This window comes from Condylostylus longicornis, unplaced genomic scaffold (assembly GCF_029603195.1).
Source record: "Condylostylus longicornis isolate FDR11 unplaced genomic scaffold, ASM2960319v2 ptg000020l, whole genome shotgun sequence".
In the NCBI taxonomy this organism is placed as follows: domain Eukaryota; kingdom Metazoa; phylum Arthropoda; class Insecta; order Diptera; family Dolichopodidae; genus Condylostylus; species Condylostylus longicornis.
In genome coordinates this window covers 443,743-467,913 of record NW_026577989.1, presented here as the reverse complement: position 1 = coordinate 467,913, position 24,171 = coordinate 443,743, and the positions used below count along the sequence as shown (strand labels likewise).

The 24,171-nt window shown below is 22.6% G+C and overlaps 1 protein-coding gene across 2 annotated transcripts in view; it reads right to left on the bottom strand.

Moving 5' to 3' along the window:
* Positions 1 to 23,722, bottom strand: part of LOC129606618 (S-antigen protein-like) — a 71,120-nt gene extending 47,398 nt beyond the window's left edge. Inside the window, exons 1-2 of one of the 2 annotated variants that reach the window (XM_055517026.1) lie at positions 21,692 to 23,722; positions 5,283 to 6,021 (exon numbers count right to left, since the gene is read on the bottom strand). In XM_055517026.1, coding sequence (XP_055373001.1) covers positions 5,283 to 6,021; positions 21,692 to 21,785 — 833 coding nt within the window. In that variant the 5' untranslated portion in view covers positions 21,786 to 23,722. Of the gene's footprint in view, positions 1 to 5,282; positions 6,022 to 13,199; positions 13,349 to 21,691 lie in introns of those variants that run through there. The other variant, XM_055517027.1, reaches the window with a different exon arrangement.
* Between the last annotated feature and the right edge of the window lie 449 nt (positions 23,723 to 24,171).

Below are 24,171 nucleotides of genomic sequence, written 5' to 3'. Positions count from 1 at the left end.
TTTTTGACATTTTATTTCATATAATGACAAATTTCTTCAAAAACGGCAATATGTACTTGTTTTTTGTGTTAGTGAAATTTTTCTTGCACCGGCTTTTACAATTTTTTTTTTTTGTATTGTTTTAAGTCAAATGTTAGAACTGTCTAAATTTTTAAAACTGTAACAGTGGATCGAAATATTTATAGTTTCTTTTCGAAAAATTGTGTATTTTCAAACGTGTATATTGCCACAATTGGTACAACCACTGAAATTTTCGGAATATTAGAGGAATAAGTGTACTTTAAAATTTAAATTAAATTTAATCTTTAACCCTTTAAACCTCAAATTTATATTTCGGCAACTAAACAATTTTTTTATTATTTTAAATTACAACATAAAATAAAAACTACTAAAAGGTAATGAAATAAAATGAAAACCATTCTATAATAACTCAATTGAATGATTCAAATAAACTTTGTCAGTCTAATACTCTTTCGTCTCGCTTTTTCGAAAGTGAATTCAAATCAGAACTCTCAATTTTTTTTTTTAAATAAATGCGTCAGTTTTGCAATTCTCATTATTTTAATTGGATTTTCGCGCTCTTTCTCAAAATATAATATTAACTTAAACTATTTAATTTTCAAAAACAAATTGAATCAATAATGCTACTCGTAATCAATAATTTTGTACACATTTTACAAAAAAAAATGAGATTCGCAATACAAAAAAAAATTTTCTCGCGAGACAATTACATTATACATACAAATATATAATAGTAACTCATTTTTTTTTTCTCTCTTGACAAGTAAAATAGCGAGATCATACCCTATGTAGTGATAAAACCCCATGAATACCACGGTACAGAAAGGGTTAATGATTTCATATTATATGAAAAATGTAAAAAAAATTAAGTGAAAAATTTATGCCTTTACAATAGAACAAAATTCAAAATTGATGGAAAGGATTTGATTTACAAAATAAATTTTAAAAAGCCCTTTTTCAATAAATATTCAAAATTTTAATTTTCACCACATAATTATTGTTTTCGAACTTGATTTCATTACAAAATATTTAAAGTTTTTCAAATAAATTTTATAATAAAAAAAAAACAACAACATTAAAAAACAAAAAATTGTCTATATGGTGACGTTCAAATGAAAATGCGCGATCAAGGTAACGTTTCTTTTGTGTTTTCTTTCCTCCCATATTAAACACACAGAATGTGTGTTTTTTTCTCATTTTATTTTTTTTTTTTTTAAATATGGGGAGGAAGCGATGCGATATTACACTTCATAATATAGAAAGAAGAATTTCATTTTTTTTCTTTTTCATTAAATTTATAAATTTGAAAAAATTTCTATTTTTGGGATTTCATCTGCATGGGATTTTCTTTTTTGGCTTAATTTCTCGATATACAACATTTTTATTTTCCCTCTTATAGATGCGTCTTTAAAAGAAAAAAAATCAAAAAATAATTTATTTTCTGTTTTAATTTTTTATTTATTTATGTTTAAATCAAAAAAAAAAAAAAACAACAAAAAAAATTTTAAGAAATCATAAATACAACAATTAAAAATTGAACGCCAACAAAATTCAAAAGTTTTTTTGAAAATTCGGTGAGAGCAACCCATGTACAATGTACGATTAAAATGAAGAAATAAAATAATAAGAATTTGTGTATTTTTGGAACAAATAACACGTGTTATTTTGAAAATTTATATAGAAAAAAAAAAATTCAATTTCGAAATAGAAGAAAACGAACAATAATAATGTTTTCCGATATTTTATGGCTTCTTTCAAATTTTTTTCTTTTTTTTTTATAACTCATATCACAAGCCCACAAAATGTGTAAAGCACATTTGATACCATATGAACCCGAAAATATAAGATTTCTTTTTTTTTTGTGTAATGGTGGTTTTTATTTCTAATTTCTTTAGAATAGGCAATTAAAGGTGAAAAATTAAAAATTTTATATGTTTGTTAAAAGCGTTTGGGTGTTGTTTTTTCTTTGGTTTGATTTTTTTTTTTAAATTAACAAATAATGGAAAAATAAATTGGTTTGTATATGTAAATTATAGGATAATGCCATAAAATAAGTCATGAGTTTCTTAAGAAACGGCTTAATAACACAAGGGAACACTGCCTCCAGTAAAATTTTGGCAAGAAATACATAAAGAGTAAGTAACTCAATTACTAATTTTAACAATTAATTTAATTTCAAAATTTTATATCTAAAAGTTTGATAAAAGTCAAATTATAAAAAACTACAAGTAATTATAATAAAAAAAACCGATTTAGAATAAGATCAAATTCGATAAGCCGAATTGGATACAAAAAAAAAAACCGACAAAAATTCCAAAAATACTATCAAAAATTGACAGTTGACTAGGTAAAAAAATTCCCAGCTATTTGAGTTTAAATTTACAAAATGAGATATGAAAAACAATAATATAGAACAAATAACGGTATAGAAATTATATTAGAAACTGAAATGTACTCGCCAAACACATATGCATATATGTACATACTATATGTTACTTATATATTTATTTTTGAACGTCACAAATAAAATTTAATTTAATATTTAACTTAAATTTTGACAGTGAAGTTTTTTTTTTATTTCATACTATGCCATTTCGGACTTCAGTCGTTTGACAATTAATAGACAACGGTGGTATTGTGACTCGCCTAATAGGTTTTCAAATGAAAATTCCCTTGATTGAGGTTCTTAATTTTAATATTTTGTCTAATGTCTAAATTTGGCTAGAATTTGCTAAAATAGTATTCGAATTCTTGTTTCGTTTAAAATAGGGACCAGTCATATTTTATAACATTGTTTTTGTGAAAAGTTATACTCATACAAGGTTAAAGATTGTTAATCGCGACTTGATTTATTTGTGAAATCATATTCTAAATTTTATAATTACAAAGTATGACTCTGTAATTATTCTTCGAGTACATATTTTTTAGCAGAATAAGCACATTATATATACATAATATGTATATATATTATGTGTACATTCTGTGTACCCGTGTATTATAAGCAAATAGTATTCGGTTTATATAGTTACCAAAAAGCAAAGCCCAAATTTTCTTAACCATTTTAATTTTTAACATTTTCCAATAGTATAAAAAATAAGAAATTAATTTTTTTTAAATTTTGCAATTTTTTTCCGTTTCTATATTTTAAATATACAAATAATATTTAACAAATGTACTCGATGTATACATGTGTGTGTGTGAAATACATAATCTACGTATTATATTTAGTTGCGAAAGAAGAACTGGAAAACCGTTTTTTTTTTCTTTTTTTTATATTATTTTCCTATATTACACTGAAGATAAATCGCTACATATGTACATTATTTCTACTAATATACACATACAATATATGTACAAAGATTCATATAAAGTTATACATACATATATATCACTAACATATGTATATATAGTATGTAGGAATATTGTGCGGTTTTCCTCAAGAATTAAGAACATAACGCTAAAACCGAAACTAACACTGATGGGTTGGTTGAATTGGTTAGATGGTTGGCTGGTTGGTTGATTTGGCTACGGCTGGCTGGTTAGCTGACTGACTGACTAGATGACTGAATAACTGACTAAAGATTGGAAATTATTTATGTACGTACATGTAAGTATATAATGTATATATGTTTTTATACAAACAATAATAATACATGTACATATGTAATAAATTTGTTTTTTTTTTTTGCAGAAAATAAAAAAAAAAATACTTATGTACCTACATATACAACTTTAATCTATACTTCATCTGTTCAATATGAGAAAAAAAAAAAATTTAACCCTCAACATGTGACTTAGTTTTTTTTTCTCTTTGCACATAACTGGAGTTTGGTCTCTAAAGCTGAATGAAATCTTTTTTAGTCTAGATTTATTGAAAATTTTATGATTTGTGTGATTAAAGCTGCTTATAGAAATTATTCGGAATTTTGGACATAAAATTAAGGAGGTCTAAGCAAGAAGGCTTAATAACTCAGCACTCCAACATTAAGGTTAATTATTCAAGGAAAAAAAAAATTTGAAAATAAAATGAAAAATATTGTAGATGAATACGGGGATATATAAAATGTTCAGAGCAATATTTGTAAGCACATAATCTTACAAATGTGAGCTATACTAACAATTAAGTTATTCCGAGCAGAATAAGATGTTTCCATAATGTAATTTGTGTTTGCGTATATGTTTTAGAGGAAAAATCTTTGACGTTTTCAAAATGGATTCTAAAAATTTGAACACTATTTTAAGAAGTTTTGATTTGAAATTCTCTAATTCAGACTAAATATTACTAAAATATTCCTTTCGATATAGAATGTATTGATGTTTTCATCGTTTGTAAGAATTAAATATAAAAAGCTAAAAATTCATGAATCAATCAGTAATAATTAACTATAATCACTGACTTCTGTTGCTGACATCATAACATTCACAATTGCTTAAAGAATTACAACGTACTCATATTATGAGTGTAGGTAAACATAATTTTTCAATTCGATATTTTGCATTCCTCCAGAGATATTAAAAAAAATTACTTTCTTTTTTGTTTTCTTTCTCTTTTGTTCTTTTCTTTTTTTTTGGTTTAAATTTTGCTTCGATACACTCTGAAATGAAAATTTTCCGAATAAAACTCATTCATTTCTTTTTATACGCTGATGTTAAATGTACAATAACATTATAACAGCAACAACACCATACAACAATATTCATATGTAAGTATATTCGTTTGTTCGAATCATTTTCTCGTTATTCGTTTTATCCTTATGTATTTAGTTGTGGTCATGCGCGCATCGCAGCATAAATTTTTTCTCAGTTGGAAACTTTCGAAATAAAAAAAAAAATTATTTCATTCTTTTTCTCATTTTAATTTTTTCTTTTTTTGGTTCACATATTATTTGGATCATCATATCATAGTTAGAAACTTTGAATATTTTTTAACAACGATCTAATCATGGTTAAAGTAGTTGATGAAGTGCATATTAGCATACATATGTTAATTGTGTACGTGTACTTGCCTTTTCGTGTACAATTGTATATGATTCACATATACAGATCTTTTTTTTTCTCATCATACACTCAATATTGAAGACCTCTTTTAGACATTTTTCAAAAAAAAAAAAAACAAGATTAAAATCAAATCATGAGGGCGTGTAAAAATAATACGTCGATTATTTACAAAAAAAAAAATTCATTTCGAGAATTTATTTATGAAAATTTTAAAATTAAAATATCAAAATATTTAAAATAAATAATTTCTTATAAAAACTTACCCCTGATCCATTCTATCAACTGGCTGAGGTCCTCCCATCATATGACCGGGGCCCATGGGGCCCATAGGATGTCCACCACCCGGATGACCGAATGGTGAACCAGGTGGCATACCGAATTGTGGCCCTCCAAATCCCCCTGGACCACCTGGTGAAGCAAAATGTGGACCACCAGGTCCCCCTGGACCTGGTCCACCCCCGAATGTAGGCCCACTACTACCAGGACGACCAAATTGTCCTGGTCCTGAGGGTGATCCGAATGGTCCACCTGGTCCTCCCGGACCAGGACCCGGCCCATTATATGGTGGACCCGCTGAATTCGGAGGAGGAGGAAAACCAGCACCGCTAACATTTTGTGGTGGTCCGGGACCAGGTGTCGATGAACCAGATGGGGCGGGTGATGCTGTATACTGTGGTGTATTTGAACCTGGTGGTGGACCTGTTTGATAACCACCTACCGATTGGCTATTACCAGCTGGTGAACCTTGACCAGCTTGTGGAAATACTGAAACTGGACCACCAAATGAATTTGGTCCAGATGGACCAAATCCACCACCTCCTCCTCCACCACTACCCGGTCCATTACCTGGACCATTTCCAGGACCGCTACCGCCACCGCCAGGAACTGTTTGATTATCGGGACCACCACCAGCCGGTCCACCTTTCCAACCGGCTGTTGAATCCTCCAGCGTGGACGGCAGACTCAATGGCGGCCCAGGAGCCACTCCGCGTCTACTTAACCCTGAAAATATAAGAAAATAAATGAATAAATATTAAAGATTTTCGCAAATTTGAATAGAGTACATAAAACTTTTATAACTTAAAATACAAAAAAAACTTTGTTGCTTCCAAAAATTCATTGCAATTTCAGAGAATTTCGTTTAACAAAAAAAAACCAACTAAAGAAAGAGAAAATTCTGCTTTTAATTTGCTATTGCAAATCTGATCAGATTTTTTATATATGGGCGCACCAAAAAATATAAAAGACTCGAGAAATAGACCTTCAATGTCATAACTAAAAAGTTTTTTTTTTTGTTTTTGTTTAAAGAACAATTTTGTTTTGAAGTTTCTACTTTTTTTTTATGAGAAAAATGGAAAACTTTTTCAAAGTTCTTCCAATTTTTTTTTTTCTCTCTTAACTTTCATAACTTTTTTTTTTCATTTTGTTGCTCAACTATGATTGTTTGTGTTGAAAAAAGTTTTTCCTAATGTGAGTTTTTTTTTTTACTTGAATGTTTTTGATTTTTTCTTGTTTTTTTTTTTTTTTGATAGTTTGCATTTTAAGTCTCGTACAGCACCAAAAAGAAAAAAAAATTAAAAAATATCACTAATTTCAGTTTTTTAAAGAATTTGAGCTTAAGCAGTATTTTATGCGTTTCTTGGTAAACATTAAACAGTTGACTTTAACAATAATTGCAAAATTAAAATTTGTAGTTAAATTCATGTAGGGCTATGAGTAAGATATTGCAAAAGTTAAAAGTTTAAATGCAAAACGTTGCAAAACACATAAACGATTTTTAAGTGAAAAAGCTCGACTTAACAGTTATCATGAGAAACAGCTTCGGTTTCATCCGAAAAACATCAAATTTTTCAAAGTATTCCGATTTTTTTTTTCACTTGAGCTTAATTACAAATTTGTCTGTCCCAAATTGAAATGACAGCATTTTCTAATAGCAAATTCAAAAATGAGCACATGATCTTATTGAAAAAATGAAAATGTAGAACAAATCTTATCGCTTTAACTTTCACCCCTTTTATTTTTCAATTCTAATTTGAGTACATACAAAAACGCACTCTCATGTAAACGAGCATTTATAATATGTTCAGCATTACTGGATAAAATTAGCATTTCTTTCTTATGATTTTAAAAAACCCTCAATTCTGCATTTTCATTTCAAATGCAAGAAAAAACGAAAAATTTTAATTACCTATCGTCAACTTTTCCTTAAACTTTTTAAATGCTTAAAGAGCAGATGCTGTTTTATTTTTTTTTACAAGCTATTAGTTTGATTTTATTTAAATAGGTTTCTTTTGCTTGTTATTTAGAATTTGAGCAAAAAGCACTACAAATTTTTTTTTCTGTCTTACTTTGTCCATCTCTAATTGTTTTTTCAATTATAAAAATAAGGAAATGTTAAAAATATAAAGGGAATAATTTGTTTATTAACTAGAAATTTTCAATATTTTTTTTTCTGTTTAATGAATTCAATCACGAAATTCTAATTAAAATCCTTTCACAAGTTAATCAATCTTTAGTTGAGAAAAATTAAAAGTCTTTGTTAAAAACAAAACTTTCATCTTGAAAGGTTTCTATTGATTTGATCCTTTAAAGGCAATTAAGGTCAAAAAGTAGACTTAGTATACCAGAAATTATTATAATTATTGGTTGAAAACATTCACAAACATTTATTAAGCGTTTCAATTAAGCTAGAAATAGAAATTTGAACAAAAAAGGCAAACTATATGTAGAAAAGAATTGGAAAATTCCAAAATTCTTGATTCCTATAATTAAATACTTTTATTATAGATAAAATTTACGTATGACAGTATGTAAAAATCAAAAGTTGTTCAAGAATTTCGCTCGATCTGATGAAAATAATAACGTAACTTAGATGTGCAAACGTTAGTCGTTTATTTGATCAAAAAAGTCATCAACTTTTTATTTTAATATTATTAAGCAACTAGTATAGGATTTGATCTGACAATGTGAAAATAAAACTTACTTGAAAATTATAATTATGTCACACAAGCAAAAATGTCATCTATATAACAGTTATGAAATGTGTCACCATTCAAATATAACAGTTTTCACATTAATATGTCAAAATGTGATTTACATATTTAAGTTATGAAATATGAAATTTTTGCAACAAGAAATTTAACACTTCTCATAAAAAATGTCCCAGTAGAAAATGTAAGCCAATTGTAGGTGCTGGAAATTATAATTTATATAGGCACTAAATGGTAACATATAGGTATTATCATTATTTACAGTGTTCAACACTCTTGTTGAAGGACTGCAAAAGAGAGAAAGAGAGACAATTTATACGACAAATGGTGTGGTATCAAGCGTTAAATTTTAATAATTTAATTTTTAGTTGTCAATTACTTAAACATTTTAATACAATTCCAAAAAATTTATATTTGCGTCAAACATTTACTTTGACAATTAATCAATTGATATGGTTACTTTGATGTCATAACATAGATGACGCTGGGACTACAAAATCCTTTGCCGGTCATAACGCATTGGCTTTGTTTAAACGAGTATGCAATGAGCGTATACACAGCCCTTCCTTAATGTTTCGCACACCCTCTCTACTATAAAAATAACGTTTATTTAAAGGGTAGTAAACGTTGTGCTTTACGCTCAAACTACGATGCACATGTAAACACTCCCATTAATTATATTAATCTAAATTCATTTTCATATTTTGCATTCAAACATAAGCATACGTATTAAAAATTTTGTAATATTTAAAAATAAATATTCTCTACTCTTCTATTAAATAAGTATTTATTTGCATAAATGTATGTATGTATAAAGTATTTTTGTTTTCCTTTTATATTTTAAAGTAGCAAAAGTTATTTTTAAAAGAAAAACTTATTATTTAAACTTATAAAATTAAAATGAAAAACTAAAAGAGCAAAATGACATAATAAGTAAAATTTTATCTAAATTATTGTAGAAAATTGAAAACAAATAAGTTACAAGTTTATTTTCTATTACGAGTAGTTTTTTGCTTCGACAAGAGGGAACAGTTTTAGCTAGTTAAATTGGTTTCAAATAAACTAAATAAACTTTAAAGGCGCCATCTTTTGTAAACATTCGAAAATATAGATATATGTATGCTTTTAATTTTATTGTGTACATAATGAGTTTAAATTTTAAATGTTAAATAATGTTAAGATCAAGAGAACAAGAAGAAATATAGAATTTATTTCCTTTAAAAATTTACATGAAATGCAATATTAGAATTTAGAATAAGAATTGCACTACATTATAAAATTTTGTTTAATATGGCAAGTCAAAAAGGTATCAGATATATAGATCAAAAGGAGTGTTTTTCTCACTTTAATTTTGACATTCACATTGTTCAAAACCAATCAAATTTTGTTTAATCACACATTTCAATGCCCACATTTCAAATTTATTATTTGCAGTAGATATATCGAAAAATAAGTAAAGAGTTTGAAATAATACTTTATACATAATGTCGACTACGTACTAATTGTTTAAAGTAAGAAATTTTGTTCTATCACAAACGTTCGGCTTTCCTAAAATAACTGATCGCAACTGGAACTGGAATCCTATAATTGAATCAATATATTTATTATTGTGACAAAATTGATGACATAAATAAATTATTAAAGATTTACATGAAAAATCCAAACAGTATGGAAACAGCGTGACAGACAAGAGTTCGGCATCATGAGGTGTTACGGACACGCATAATAATAAGGAGGCATTATAGAAAATCAAAAAAAAAAAATGGTCGTTTATTCAAATATAGTGCTACCACTTTTTTTTCTGACTTAACTAGTGATAGAAAAAAAAATAATATAATTTTTTTTCTGTTTAAAGTACGTAAAACAAAAAAATAACAAAATCAAAATATAAATAAAAAAAAAAGTTTCCGGAAAAAGTTTTTCTACACATCCTTGTATACTAAAAAAGTATTATTGTCGCCTTTTCGTATATTTTGTTTGTTCTTGTATTACTTTCTATTTTTTTTTTTTTATTGTTTTTACTATCGATGTCGATAAGGAAAAATATTTTTTTATTTCTGCAAGTTTTTCAATTCTTAAATAAATTTTCTTTCTTTACTACTCTTTACATATGAGAGATGAGTACAGTTTTTTCTCTTTAATTTTTCTTGTTTTTTAATATTTATGTTTAAAATTCTTTTTTAAATTCTCACATATAGGTGGATTCTTGTCGTCCTTTTGTTTGTTGATTTTGTGTTTGGCATGCAAAGATGAAATCAAAGCATATAAATTTTTTATTGTTTTATTTTTTCGATTTTTTTTTTGTTCTTACTTTCTTTCATATTTGGAATTTGATCTATTTACAATTTCAATTACATATTTGGGGTTTGAAACTTTTTATAGGTTATGAATGAATGATTGCAAATTCAAATAAATATATGTATGTAGTAGATGTGGATGATTTCTATCAATCGGAGTAAATTAGAAAATAAAATAAAAATGTAAAATATAATGTAGGGGTGGGTAGAGAGGAATGAATTTTGAAATTTTTTTATTTGATGTACAAGATTCTATACATATAAATTTTATTTTTGTTTTGATTAACAAAATGTAGAAGATCTAGAACTTTTAACAAAATTAAAAAAAAAAAAAAATTGGTAAGTAAAATATGTGTAAATGTTCATGTCTATAATCTTTGTCTAGATGATAAAGTTTTTCCTTATATCTCATAAAATAAAAATAAAAATCAAAAATTATGTGTAAGTACTTGTATTTTTATTTAAATATTGAGTATTTAATCAACAAGTAGATGACTTAAAAATACACATGTACATAGTCGGTAAACACGTACAAATTGGAAAAAAAAAGAGAAAGAAATAGAATAAAAAATTTTTCTTCCTAATAATAAAAATTGGTTTGTATTTCCTACAGTTATTAAAGTTGTTTTATTACAGTTTTTAATTTTGACATTTTAAGAATACTATAAAATATTCTATGTCAGTAATAAATAAATATATAAAGAAATTGAAAAAGTACGTACAATTTCGACAATGAATTTTAATTGCAACAGATGATACCATTTTTAAAGACATATTTTAAATTTGACAATTGAAAAATTAAATTGACATTTAATATTTATGGGAGTTTCGGAAAAATTCAAATTACTGCTTTAGCAATGAGATTTTCTAAATTATAAACAGTATTCGATAAAAATATAATGATGTATAAAAAGATAAAAACGAATAAAAATGCAAATTAAAGCAAATTAAATGTCATTATTAAATTGTCAAACTATAGTTGTCATACTGAACTCAATTTATGACATTTATGAAGAGTCTAGAATAAGTGTGTAGAAACACGCTCTTATTATGACATTAATGAGTAGGTAAGCACAAAATATTTTTGAAATTTTTCGAACATATTCACAATTCTTAAAAGTTTTGACATTTATTTTATATATTTTTTTTTTCATCCTAAACATTTAACATAAAAATTTATTAAAATTCTTAAGTTGTGTTGGAAAACATTTGCTAATAAATTTAAATATTGAATTTTAATACACCGTAAATACAATTAGTTTTTCGCTTGAAATAAAAATTTATTTACCTTGAATATGTAATAAAAAATTATTGCACAAATACTAAAAATTTTTATTTTTCTTCCTGTATTTTTTCTAAATACGTATGAATGTATATATATATATATATATGTATGTATATAACAATAATTATTAAATTTATAAATATGTTCTGACTTATTGACTTTGATAAATTTGAAAACAAAGAAAAATTTGTTAAATACTCGTACTATGAATTTTTTTTTGTTTTTCTTTTAAACAAAACTAAAATTGAGATAAATAAATTTTTATTTCGAAAAACCTACCAATAGATAACAATTTCATATTTTTTTTTTCATTTTTAAAATTGACATTTTTTATTATATTGCTGAAATCATGTAAAATGTAACTAATTGCTTAACTGTTAATTTTAATATTAGGAAACATTTTACAGGGCTACTACTTTTAATTTGTATATAAATCGAATTTGTACCACAGAATTACAAAAAATTTACGGATCAAGCAAGTACGTCTGAAAATAGCACAAATTTATTTATACAACTTACTTATTAAAAAAAAGAATTGTAAAGTTTAAATTCACAAAATTAAATACAAATACAAAAATTTGAAAAATATATCGAACTCAATTCCGAACACTATTCCTGTAAAAAAACCCTTGTCATTGCATTTACAAATCGCTATTGTTTAGACAAATTTTAGCAATTAATGTTATAATATTGTTATATTATATATTTACTTAATTTATCATACAATAGCATACTTTAGGGCGGAGAGCAAAATGTCGTCATGTCTAGACAATAAGCAAATTATTCATAAATGTAGTAAAATCTTTACTGTTATAAATAAAGTTTAAAGAATTGTCATCTGAAGCTTGTTACTTTATTATTTTGCAAATTTTTAATTTTCAAAACAAAATTAATAAACCGGCTCCTATAACAATATCAAAAATAATATTCTTTATAAAAGTAAATTTAATAATTTCCAATCTACAAAAATTTTAATCGCTAATATATTTACTTTACATATTATACATACACATAATCTATGAATATTTTTTTACCTATAAAAATCTTTATTTATAAAAAGTAATTTCTAAAATTAAATATTATTATAAAAACGTTTTGCATTTTATATTTTTAATTTAATTTTTTTTTTCTATTTGTAATTAATCGCATGTATTTAATTTGTACTATGCAATGGTTAGGTGGGTGGGGGGGTAGGCATTAGTCGGATTTGGACCACAAACTAAAAAAACAACTAAAACTCTAACAATATTATAAATATAAGCAAATGAAAAATTAAAGAAGAAAAAAAAAAAAAACAACAACAATAACACTTTGAATCAATTTATCGAATTAAAAATTGCATACAATATAATTAAAGATCTCGTCAATAGATGTCCTAATACCTAATAGCCAATAAAAGGAAATTTCTATAGTGTAAATATTCACAATATATTTTATGCAACAAAGTAATTTTTGCTGTCTTTATTTTATATTTAAAATTATTATTTAACAAATAATTTAAATTAAAAAAAAAATATAACAAAAAAAATTTAAATATTTATTATTATTAATTTTTAATTTTTTTATTTTGTTTTTTTTGTAAAATAAATAGGAAACAAATAAACTAACCTAGCATGTTGTTATTATCCACAAAATGACAAAATAATTTTGTTATACAGTTTTTTTTTCCTAGTTTTTAATTAATTAAGTATGGTTATTGTTTGTTTGTTTTATTATTGATTTTATTATTTATACTATTATATAATATACAAGTTTTATATATATATATAAACATTAATATTAAATTTAGATAATTTATTAGTTATATATATTTTTAAAATATATATATATATATATATATATATATATATATATTTATAACTTAATTTTCATTTCTTTTATAATTTTTTAATTAAATTAATTTTAAATTTTTTATTTTATACAATTTCTTTTTTGTTATATATATACATAAAAAATTAATATCACCAAAGGAATTCTAATTTTTTTTTTTTACTTATATTAAATATAATTAAAATTAATTTTAAATTCCTTTTTATTTTTTATTTAATTTTATTTTTTAATTTTTTTTTAATTTTAATTTTCTCTGAATTTTTTTTTTTTTGTATTTTACACTTAATTTTTCTTTTGTTATACTTTTTAAATATTAATTAATTTTCACTTATTTTATGGAAAAAAAAATTCTAATTAAAATTAATTTTTGAAAATAATTTAATAACAACCGGTAGTAGTAGTAGTAGAGTCCTGATAATTTAAAGGATAATTTGAAATTTTATTATTTTTTTTTCATTTTCTTATTTTTTTTTCATAATTAGAACACAAAAATAATTACAAAAAAAAAAACACTTTTCCATACTTTTTTTTTATTAGTATAATTTAATTTTCAATTATAAAAAAATTATAATTTATTTTATTTTTTTTCTTATGTAATTTTTTAATTATTTGTAATTTTTTTTTTATAAAGTAAAATTAAATTTTGAATTTTAAATATGACGAGATCTTTGATTTAATTTTATTTTTCATTTATTTTTTTTTTTTAAATAATTTTATTCAATTTATTTTGTATATAATGTAAATTATATGTTAACTATAAAGAAGAACGAAAAAAATAAAATATTATTTAATGTGAGTTAAAAATGAAATTAATAATGAAATTAAATTTTGGAAATTTTTTTTAATATTTTATTTTTTTATTAAAAAATTTAATTTATTTATTTTTATTTATATTTTTTTTAATAATTCAACATTTGACCTTTACTTAAGTAGTTAGTATCACTGATACTATGCTTTAATTTATAGTACATATATAGGAGAAAAAGAATATATTTTATAATATTTAAATGAATTTTCAATTAAAATAAGAAAATTAAATAATCGTAACCCTTATTTTATAATCATATAACCCTTAAATTATCAAATATTAAAAAAAAAAAATCCTACTTATTCAATAATTTCTTAAAAAATTTTGTATAAAATTCAAAAAATTTCAAATTTACCCTAACATACTAAAATAATATTATTGCTATGCTATTTTACAATTTATTATAACGCGTAGTAAGCTGAATTAATCCGTTAAGATCAAATTTTTTTTAATTTTAAAATTTTCATAGAAAATTAAAATCATGAACTCAAATAATCTTAAAAAAATAAAACCCATTAATAAGTCATACTTCGACATACATGATTACAACATTATGTTATTAGAGCACTGTTGTTAACCACCAAGCATCGTATTACGGTTATTTTATAGCTTCTGTTTTTGTTCACCAAAATTAAATTATAATTTTCAATGAATTTATGTACATATAGGTACTATACATTTATGCAAATTGCCGCAAAAAAAAAAAAATAAACAAATTTTTTTTTTTTTTGCACACAAGTTAAGAATTTGAGTTTTATTGAGCAAGAAAAAAAATAGACGGGTCAAGAATGAGAACAATTTATACCTAAAATAAACCTAGTAACAAAGAAGTTAGAACTAAAATTATTAATGAGAATTTAAAATTTCAATCAAAAATTAATAATTACTTATACAAATTTAAAAATCTCAATTTTTTAATTAGAAATACAAATTTTATTTCATTAACAAGAAAAAAAACAAATAGAGTAAAAATTAAATTAGCAGAAAAAAAAATCATTAAATTTTTATTGTAAATGTAAGACAAGAAGAAAAAAATGGTAACTAAGAAACCTACTACTTTACTACTTTAAGGTGTTTCAAAGGGTTAATAAAACATACATGAGTAAATGACAATAGTTAAAACTAAAATTAAATTGTAAAAATAAAATTTGTTAATTTTTTATTTCAGAAAATACTAAAATGACAAATTATTCGAATTTCGAAATTAACTTTCAATTGCTAAAATTAAATTTTACAAAAAACTTTTCGTTTTTAATATAAATTTTTTTTTTTTTTCAATAAAATGCAAAACGTTTCAAAATATTTTATTTATTATTTTAATATTCTTAATTTTTATCGTAATTTTTTCATATACAATATGTGATTTTTCAATTCTTCATTAGTTCCGTAATTATTACAAATAATTAATATCGTTATATAAATTAAATAATGTTTTAGAATAGTATGTTATATTGTATATAAATTACACAGTGATTTCGGCATTCAAAAAGTCTAACATATCTATAATATATAAACTAAAAAATTACTGAGTACTCGTAGTATATAATATATATGATAATACTGAGTAGTATATACATATGATATATAACTGAGTAGTATATACATATGATATATATGATTATAAGTATGTATATATATATGATATTCATGTAATATGTAAAGATAAAAATATTAATAAAATATTAGCGATTTTTATGTTAAAACAAAAAAAAAAAATGTAAACAAAAAAAAAAATATGCATTAATTTACTTTTATTTAAGAAACAAAAAAAAAAAAAATAATTAGAAAAAAAAAAGATAACCTTCTTATATGGGAAAGAACAAGCCTCAAAGTAGATAACAACAACCTTCCAGGAAAAATAAAGATTTTTTTTATTTTATTTCAAAAATTTTTGTTTATTGTTAATTTTCTTTTTATTTAATTTTATAGTAGTAAAAATATTATTAAATTTAATAATAACAACATTTAATTTTTATTATTAATTTTACTTTTTAACAAATTTAAAATTTTTTCATTAAAAATTTAAGAATAAAAAAACAAATAACAAAATTATTGCTTTTAATAATTTTACTACTAATAATTAATTAATTTAAAATATTTTTAAAATTAATTTAAAAATTTTGAAAATATTTAAAAAAATACTAGGTATCCTTAATTTTTAAAATTTTCATTAAGATTTTACTACATTTTTTTTTTGTTCTTATTTAATTAATTATTAAATTTTTCTTGTTTTTGTTTTTGCCGAAGTCACAACACTGCACAACTAACTGTAATATAGCAATCAGTAATGCTAACACGTGTAAAGGCCAATAAGTAAATAATTTTTTTTTTTTTTTAATTTTTATTTTTCTCTTTTTTTTATTCACTTTCAATATTTTCAAAGGTTTCAATGTTTTATAATTTAAAATAATTTTAAAAATTTCAATAATTTTTCTCATAACTTATTTTTTAATTTATAAATTATAGGTACTACATTTGTATATTAAATTAAAGTATAAAGTATAAAGTATATACAAAAGTAAAATTAATTTGTAAATTGTTTGTTCTAAATAATTTCTTGGAAATTCGACATTTAAGGGAGTAAATAAGTAAATTTTTTTCATTTCTTTTATTTTTATTATTTAGAAATTTTTTTTTTTATTTATAAATACAAAGTAAACAAAACAAGAAAAAAAAAAGTATATTTCAAAATTTGTTTATTTTTTAGCACATTTTTCATAAAAAAAAAAAATAAGTTAAAAAAAAAACCAAAATAATTAATAATATTAAAAAAAAAAAACAGTATAACAAAAATGAGAAGAAAAAAAAAACACCGCACTCTTCCACACGCACACATTAATATTTATATACATAAATGCACACACTTTTATGTATACCGAAATATACGTATATACGCATATTCTTATGTATGCATATTTAAATTATAGTGTTATATTAGTATAACATTTATATACTTATGCAGCATAATATTATTATTATTATACTATTTCATTTATTCTATGTTTGCTTTGCCATAAATATGTGTATTGCTTATATTTTGGTACATATACTTTTTATATACTTATTATAGATTTGGAACAAATGTTTACACATAATTATTATCCACATTGATTTGTATATACATACATGCATGTACAATAGTTTAATAGAAGAGAATAAAAATACATATATTTTTAAATATGATAGCATGATGTATGTATTAGGTTAAATTCGTGATTTAAGTGTATTTGGTTGTGTTCTTTAAATTGAAACACAAACTTGCGAGATATATATGTACATATTTATACCTATATACACATTCATAATAATTGCATACGTATAATTTTAAATTTTATATAAATTCTACTCACACAAGTATATTCATTCAATTTTATATTATTCAAATTATATTAAGGTGCTCATTCATTTTAGGAATACATACTCGTATGTACTTCAATAAATTTATGTTTCTATACGAATATTATAACAGTTTTTATAAATACATAATATTATTATGTATGCATGAGTATAAAAATTATTTTTATATATGTACATATACGTATCTATTATTTTTTATTATTTTATTGCTGCAAACTTGTATGCCCGTATGTTCATAAAATATATAATGTATATACACATGATTTTACATTCTTATATAAAAATATTTCTCAAGGATGTAATATTACACTTATAAAATGCATAAATAAGTGCATGTATACTACATGAATTTGTAATAATGTTTTGTTATATTGATAATTAATATAAAAGAAAGAGAAATATAATGTAATATAAAAATAAAATTGATAAATTGTTATTTTGCTCACACACATGCATTGCACTATTGAACAATTTTATTATATCAGGGATAGCATATTGAAAATACATATGTATTTATGTTTGCTTGGAGAAAGCAAATTACTTATACTACATTATTGTAATTTAAAGAGAATAAAATTTTATCTATATTTGTGTGTATATGTGCATAAATGTATATTTGTTTTTTTTTTTTTTTTTCAATTGCTACGTTTGTATTGTATTATATATATTTAGTCAAATATTTTAGGCACACATATTATTACAAAATATGCATAGATTCAAAGTTTAAAATCAAATGTATTAAATATATTCGCTCTTCGGTTTTACCAATATATTCTATTCCATTGTATGTACACACACATATACGTGCATTAGCGTACTTTAGAATAAAAACAAAGATATAATGGACATTCAGAGAGTAAGAAAAGTAAAAAATTTCCAGAGTTCAAATAGTAAATAATGTGCAAGGAATGTGTTCTTATGGTGGGAAAATTTAAGATTACTCTACATAACAAAGAATTTACTCTCCAATTCCAAAAAAAAAAAGACAAAATTTTATGCATTTTATAAAATTTCCTCTATAAAATCATTGTAATTATTTCAATTGATACATAAAATATTTAGAAACACGAAAAAATCAAATTTCAAGAAAACCAAAAACCATTAAAAAAGTTTGGTTTACAAATGAGAATGCCAGAGTACAACAAATGTCAGAGACCTGTTCAAATTGCAAATAAAAACCTACATGATCAATTTAAAATTGTATTTGTAGGAGTATGATTGTACATTTCAATTGTTTCGGAACACAATGAAATTATAATACCTACATATGTACATACCTATAACATTATATACTACACGCAGCTTTAGATTTATGAAAATGCAAAATAAAAATGTAAGGAAAATATGAAAATTTTTATAAAAATTCGTTTTTGGTTTTTTGTTTGTTCCCTTTTTTTAAATTTTCTATTTTCTTTTTCATATAAAATTTCATTCGAATGCTTTTAATAGCATTAAGATTTCATAAAATTTACATTTACACGTTCATATCCTATACACACAGTATGTATAATTTGATATAGCGCGTTGCTTATCTATACTTGCGATTAAAAGTATGGATGCACACACACACACACATACAGAAATATAAATTAATAGTACGTTTGTCAACATGAATTATCAAAATTAATACAGGTAGTAGTAGTAGTACTAATAGTAGTAGTAGCGGTAGTAGATGATATTGTACTTTTCCAAAAAAAAAAAAAAAAAAGAAGAGAAAAATAATAAAATTATTTTGAATCTCTGCCAAAGAAATGTGGACTTTTTAAATTTTTTTATGATTCAATATTATGAGCAATAAAGAAGAAAGAATACTCAATTCTTTCTTACAAACTTTTAATAATTATTTTGATTTTTAAAATGAAAAATTCAAAAATGACATTTGAAGATATCTAATTGAAAGTAATCTTTCACAATTAAAAACTATCTATTTATGCATACATACATTCATAATACTTACATACATAATTGTTTAACTTAAAATATAATTTTAGAAATTCTATATACACAAATACACATACACAAAGATGGAATAGTGGAAATAAAATTTGACGAGTAAAATTATTAGTAAGTACATTCAATCAATATGGTGAATGTATTTAGAAATATTAATACATCTCCATGGATTCTTGTCCTAATATACACAGTAAACCGGTGTAGGCTCAATAGAGTTTCTCCACAACTGTAGTTGCCCTACATTTACTACGTTAACGATGTAAACTGTCAAGTGTAACAGTTTATTAGAAATCATTATTAAAAATTAAGCAACTTATTTTGAATTTGACTCACAGTTTATCAAAATCTGCTAAAGAGAAGAAAGATTTTGAAAAAAACGCAAAAATTGAGTTACCAACAACCCTTGAATAAATAAGGTTAATAAAACCATGAAGTTCTACGAACAGATATTGCCCCAATTCAGAGAAAAAATCGATTTTTCAAAGCTAGTCTTAACCAAAGAGACGTTAGGGAAATAAAAGGAGAATGTTGAAAATTCTGAACCTATTAAATGAATTAAAACATGATTAAGTAATCTTTATAATTATAAGGTATACTTAATTAAATCACCCATTAATAATATTATTAAAAATTTTATTAATATTAAAATTTGGAAGAATTTATTTATAAGAATTCATTTCGTTCGAATATTTTAAACCCCTGCTGTAAATTTACTGCTATTATCAAGAAATTCACACTAAGAAAATTATGTATCTTTACACTTTTTTTCAGATACTAATACAGACTCACATATGTATGTATGTATGAATTTAGGTATTATTATAGATTTTTTTTTATAAATTTTTGTTTTACCATACTTTTTTTTTAATTTTTTTTTTTATTTAGATATTTGAAGCAAAGCACATTTTTTGAGGCAATAAAAAAAAATAAAAATCACTATATTTTTCTCTTTCTCATGTTCATATCCTTTTTCGTTTATTATTGTTTTCTTTTCTTTGAAAAAGTAAATACAGTATATAGTACAGTATAGTGAATTAGAGAACATAAAAGTTCACACTATGCCAACAAAAAAAAAACGTAAAATATATTTATCAAACAAGAAGACTCGAAATAAAAATCAAATTTTATTTAAAATTTTTAAATAAACCTACATTATCTACCGAGTATAAAACATTTACATAACTGTAATATTTTAAAATTTTATTTGAAATGAAAGCAAAAATTAATTAAAAAGACTTTAACATCTTCCAAAAATCAGAACAAATTCGGCATTAAAATAATCTTCAATATTCTTAAAAGAGAAATTGAGAAATCATTTAAAATTTGACAATCTTCTTAAATTTCATATTTATCAAAAATATCTGAACACAATGTACACATAATCTGTTATACATATGTAAATTTTATTCCAAAATATATAGTTGAGAAAACATTATAATTAAACTTAAAATAATAGTTAATTTATTTAATGAAATACAATGCTTAATAAATAACAAATATAGTTGCACATGTTATACATATACAAGTATATATACATAAGTAAAAACTAATTGCTTTTTGCATACATCATTTACATAATTTAATCAATTTTATTAAAATTTAATTATTAATTGACATTCAAACTGTCAAAAGTCACTGTGATAATTTTGACAATTGAAATGTCAAATTTGAAAACTTCAACAAAGTTACTGTATATATTTCATTTTCAATTTCACCCTCTCATTCTATTTTTTTTTTTCTTCCTCAAAAACCGGTTTAAGTACGTACATGTATAGTTTACATGTAATAAATATAAATTTCATCATTTAGTATATTTCAGTATGTACATTGTATTTATCAAAATTCAATACACATATTATAATGCAAACATACTTATTTTATATTTCAATAGAATTTTTTAATTAAATTTAAAATATACCTATAAATTAAAAACTTAATATGCATTCATGTATTGTAAATATAGATATGGGAGCAAATCATAGTTTTAAAAATTAAATTTTTGAAAAAAAAAAAAAAATAAACAAAAACAGATTATTAAATAGATTAAATTAAATATAGGTATATCAAAATTTTTCGTTATTAATATATATATTATATTTATTAATTTTAAAAAAAATTATATATGTATAAATAAGATAATAATAATACTAACACTCTGAATTTTCTATATTTGTAATTTTTTTTTGGATAAAATCACTAATTAATGATATTACCGACGGCTTTGAATCACTATATTTATCTGTCATTCATATATTCAAGAGTTGTCAAATAATTTGACAACTCAAAATGTATTGTGAAATATATACACATTTAAAAACGTAAAATTGTAAAATAACAATAATAATAATAAATTTTCTTTTTTTGTTTGATTATTTTATAAATTTATTTTTTTTTTGTTTGACTTTTTGTAGTTTAAAAGAAATGTCAAAAAATTTTATTAAATTTTGTGATTCAAAGAAATCATAACATTTTTAAAATGTTGTTTTGTGTCTTAATTGTTCTTAATCATCTACAAGTCCTTTTCATTTCCATTATGGCTACTAATTTTTTTTTTTAATTTTTATTTATCTTCTCTTTTCTTTTAAATTAAATAATAAATACTAATTTATTTATTTTTTTTTTGTAAAACAAAATTATACTTTTTTTATTCAATTATATACATTTTTATTTTATATAATCACATTCACACAACAATTAATGTGACAATTAACACATTCACTTCTTAGTGTTTATTATTTTTAATCTGTCAAAAACAATTATTGTTTTTTTTTATAAATATAAAAATTATTTTTCTTCCTTGATATTGTGATTGTGTGTTTACATTTTCGCTTTCTCTTTTGTTGCTGTTGTTGTTGTTTTTCTTTTTTTTAAATATATCCTGTGTGTGATGTAAACAATACTTTTTTCTACTATTATTAATAGTAATACATTTTTTATAAATATTTTCTTAATATTATTTTAATAATTCGGTTTTCTTATTTATTTTTAATAATACTTCAAATTTTTGTTTTAATTAATTTAATATTTTTTTCTTTTTATTATAAAATTATAACAAATAATACACTCGTTTAAATATTGAATATTTTCAAACAAAAAAAAAAAAAAAAAATACAAAAATGACATTTGATATTTAAAATATTTTTTTTATTAAATTATTTTTAATTTTTTCTTTTTCATTATTTATAAATTAAAATTTCTAAGATCGTTGCATATTTTAAAATTAAAAAAATTTTATTATTATTATTTTTTTTCTTGTTGTCACACAAATAATTTTTGTAATAGAAACAAAAATCGAAAAATGAACCGGGTTTCAAAACCGAAAAATATCAGAAAACAAAAATGCTTACTAAACCGCCGAAAATCAGCACGCGATTCATTTACGTCAACTTTCGCGTCTTCAATTCCAAAATTATTTATTGTATATAATATATATGTATATACATATATATTTATATATAATTTTTATTTTATTTAAAATTAAAAATTATTATTTTTTATTATTTTTTTTGTGATTATCTCTGTTTTGCAGTTTGCAAATTATATTTAAAAAAAAAATATATATATTTTTTTATCAAATATTTTTTTGCTTTTATTATTTATTTTCTATTTCTTATTTATTTATTTATTTATTATATTTTTTTTTTTATTATTATTTATTTTAATTCAGTTCTGATACGACGACTGCCAGACACACAACGTCGCTGACGACGCCATGACAATACAATAATTTGTGGTATATTCTGAGAGTCTCAGTCAGTAACATTCATGCAATCCACTAAATTCAAAAAGAAAAAGAAAATAAAAGAAAAAAACAAAAATAATAAAATAAAAAAGACAAAACAAAAAAAAATAATAATAATAATAATATAAAAACAACAATAATAAAAATAAAAAGCAAAAGCAACAAAAATTTTGTGTTGAAATGATGTACCGAAAAAATATTTTTTTTTTCTTTTTATTTTCGTTTTTTCTTTTGATTTTTTTATTATTTTCTACTTAGGTTTTAATTTTTTTTCCCCGTCTTATATTCAAATATGTATTACAATAGTGTATGTGTGTGTATGAATTACGTTTACGAATATACATGCACATATACCTAAATATCTCATATCTCTATATTATATACTTTTGAATTCGAAGATAGGTCTCTGTCTATTACATAAAGTAGGTTTGTATGATTGTCTTTCAATACTGAATATATAATAAAAGCAATGAAAATAGATTGTCATATAAATACGTATTTATTATTGGAGTTGCCAACAAAGTTTACTGCAAACATTGTCTTACATTCAAAACCAAAGTCAATTTCAATTTGAACACATATGATACTATTGGTTTCTCAGAATATCAATTACAAATACTGGAAGTTATTTAAAGTTGATTTTTTGACTGTAATAAGACCGTGCGTTAGCAAAAAAAAAAAAATGTGAGGCTTCTTATTTGTGACATTGAATACAAAATGTAACATGCAACAAACAAAAGTTGACGTTTTAATTAATAAAGAGATACGATTATTTTTATAATATGACTAAGATGAGAATGTGACAGCTGTCAGTCTTATGTTAAGGGTTTGTGTTTTTTTTTTTTTGCAATTACGGTGATTCTGTATGCGTTAATTGCGTTATTTTTTTA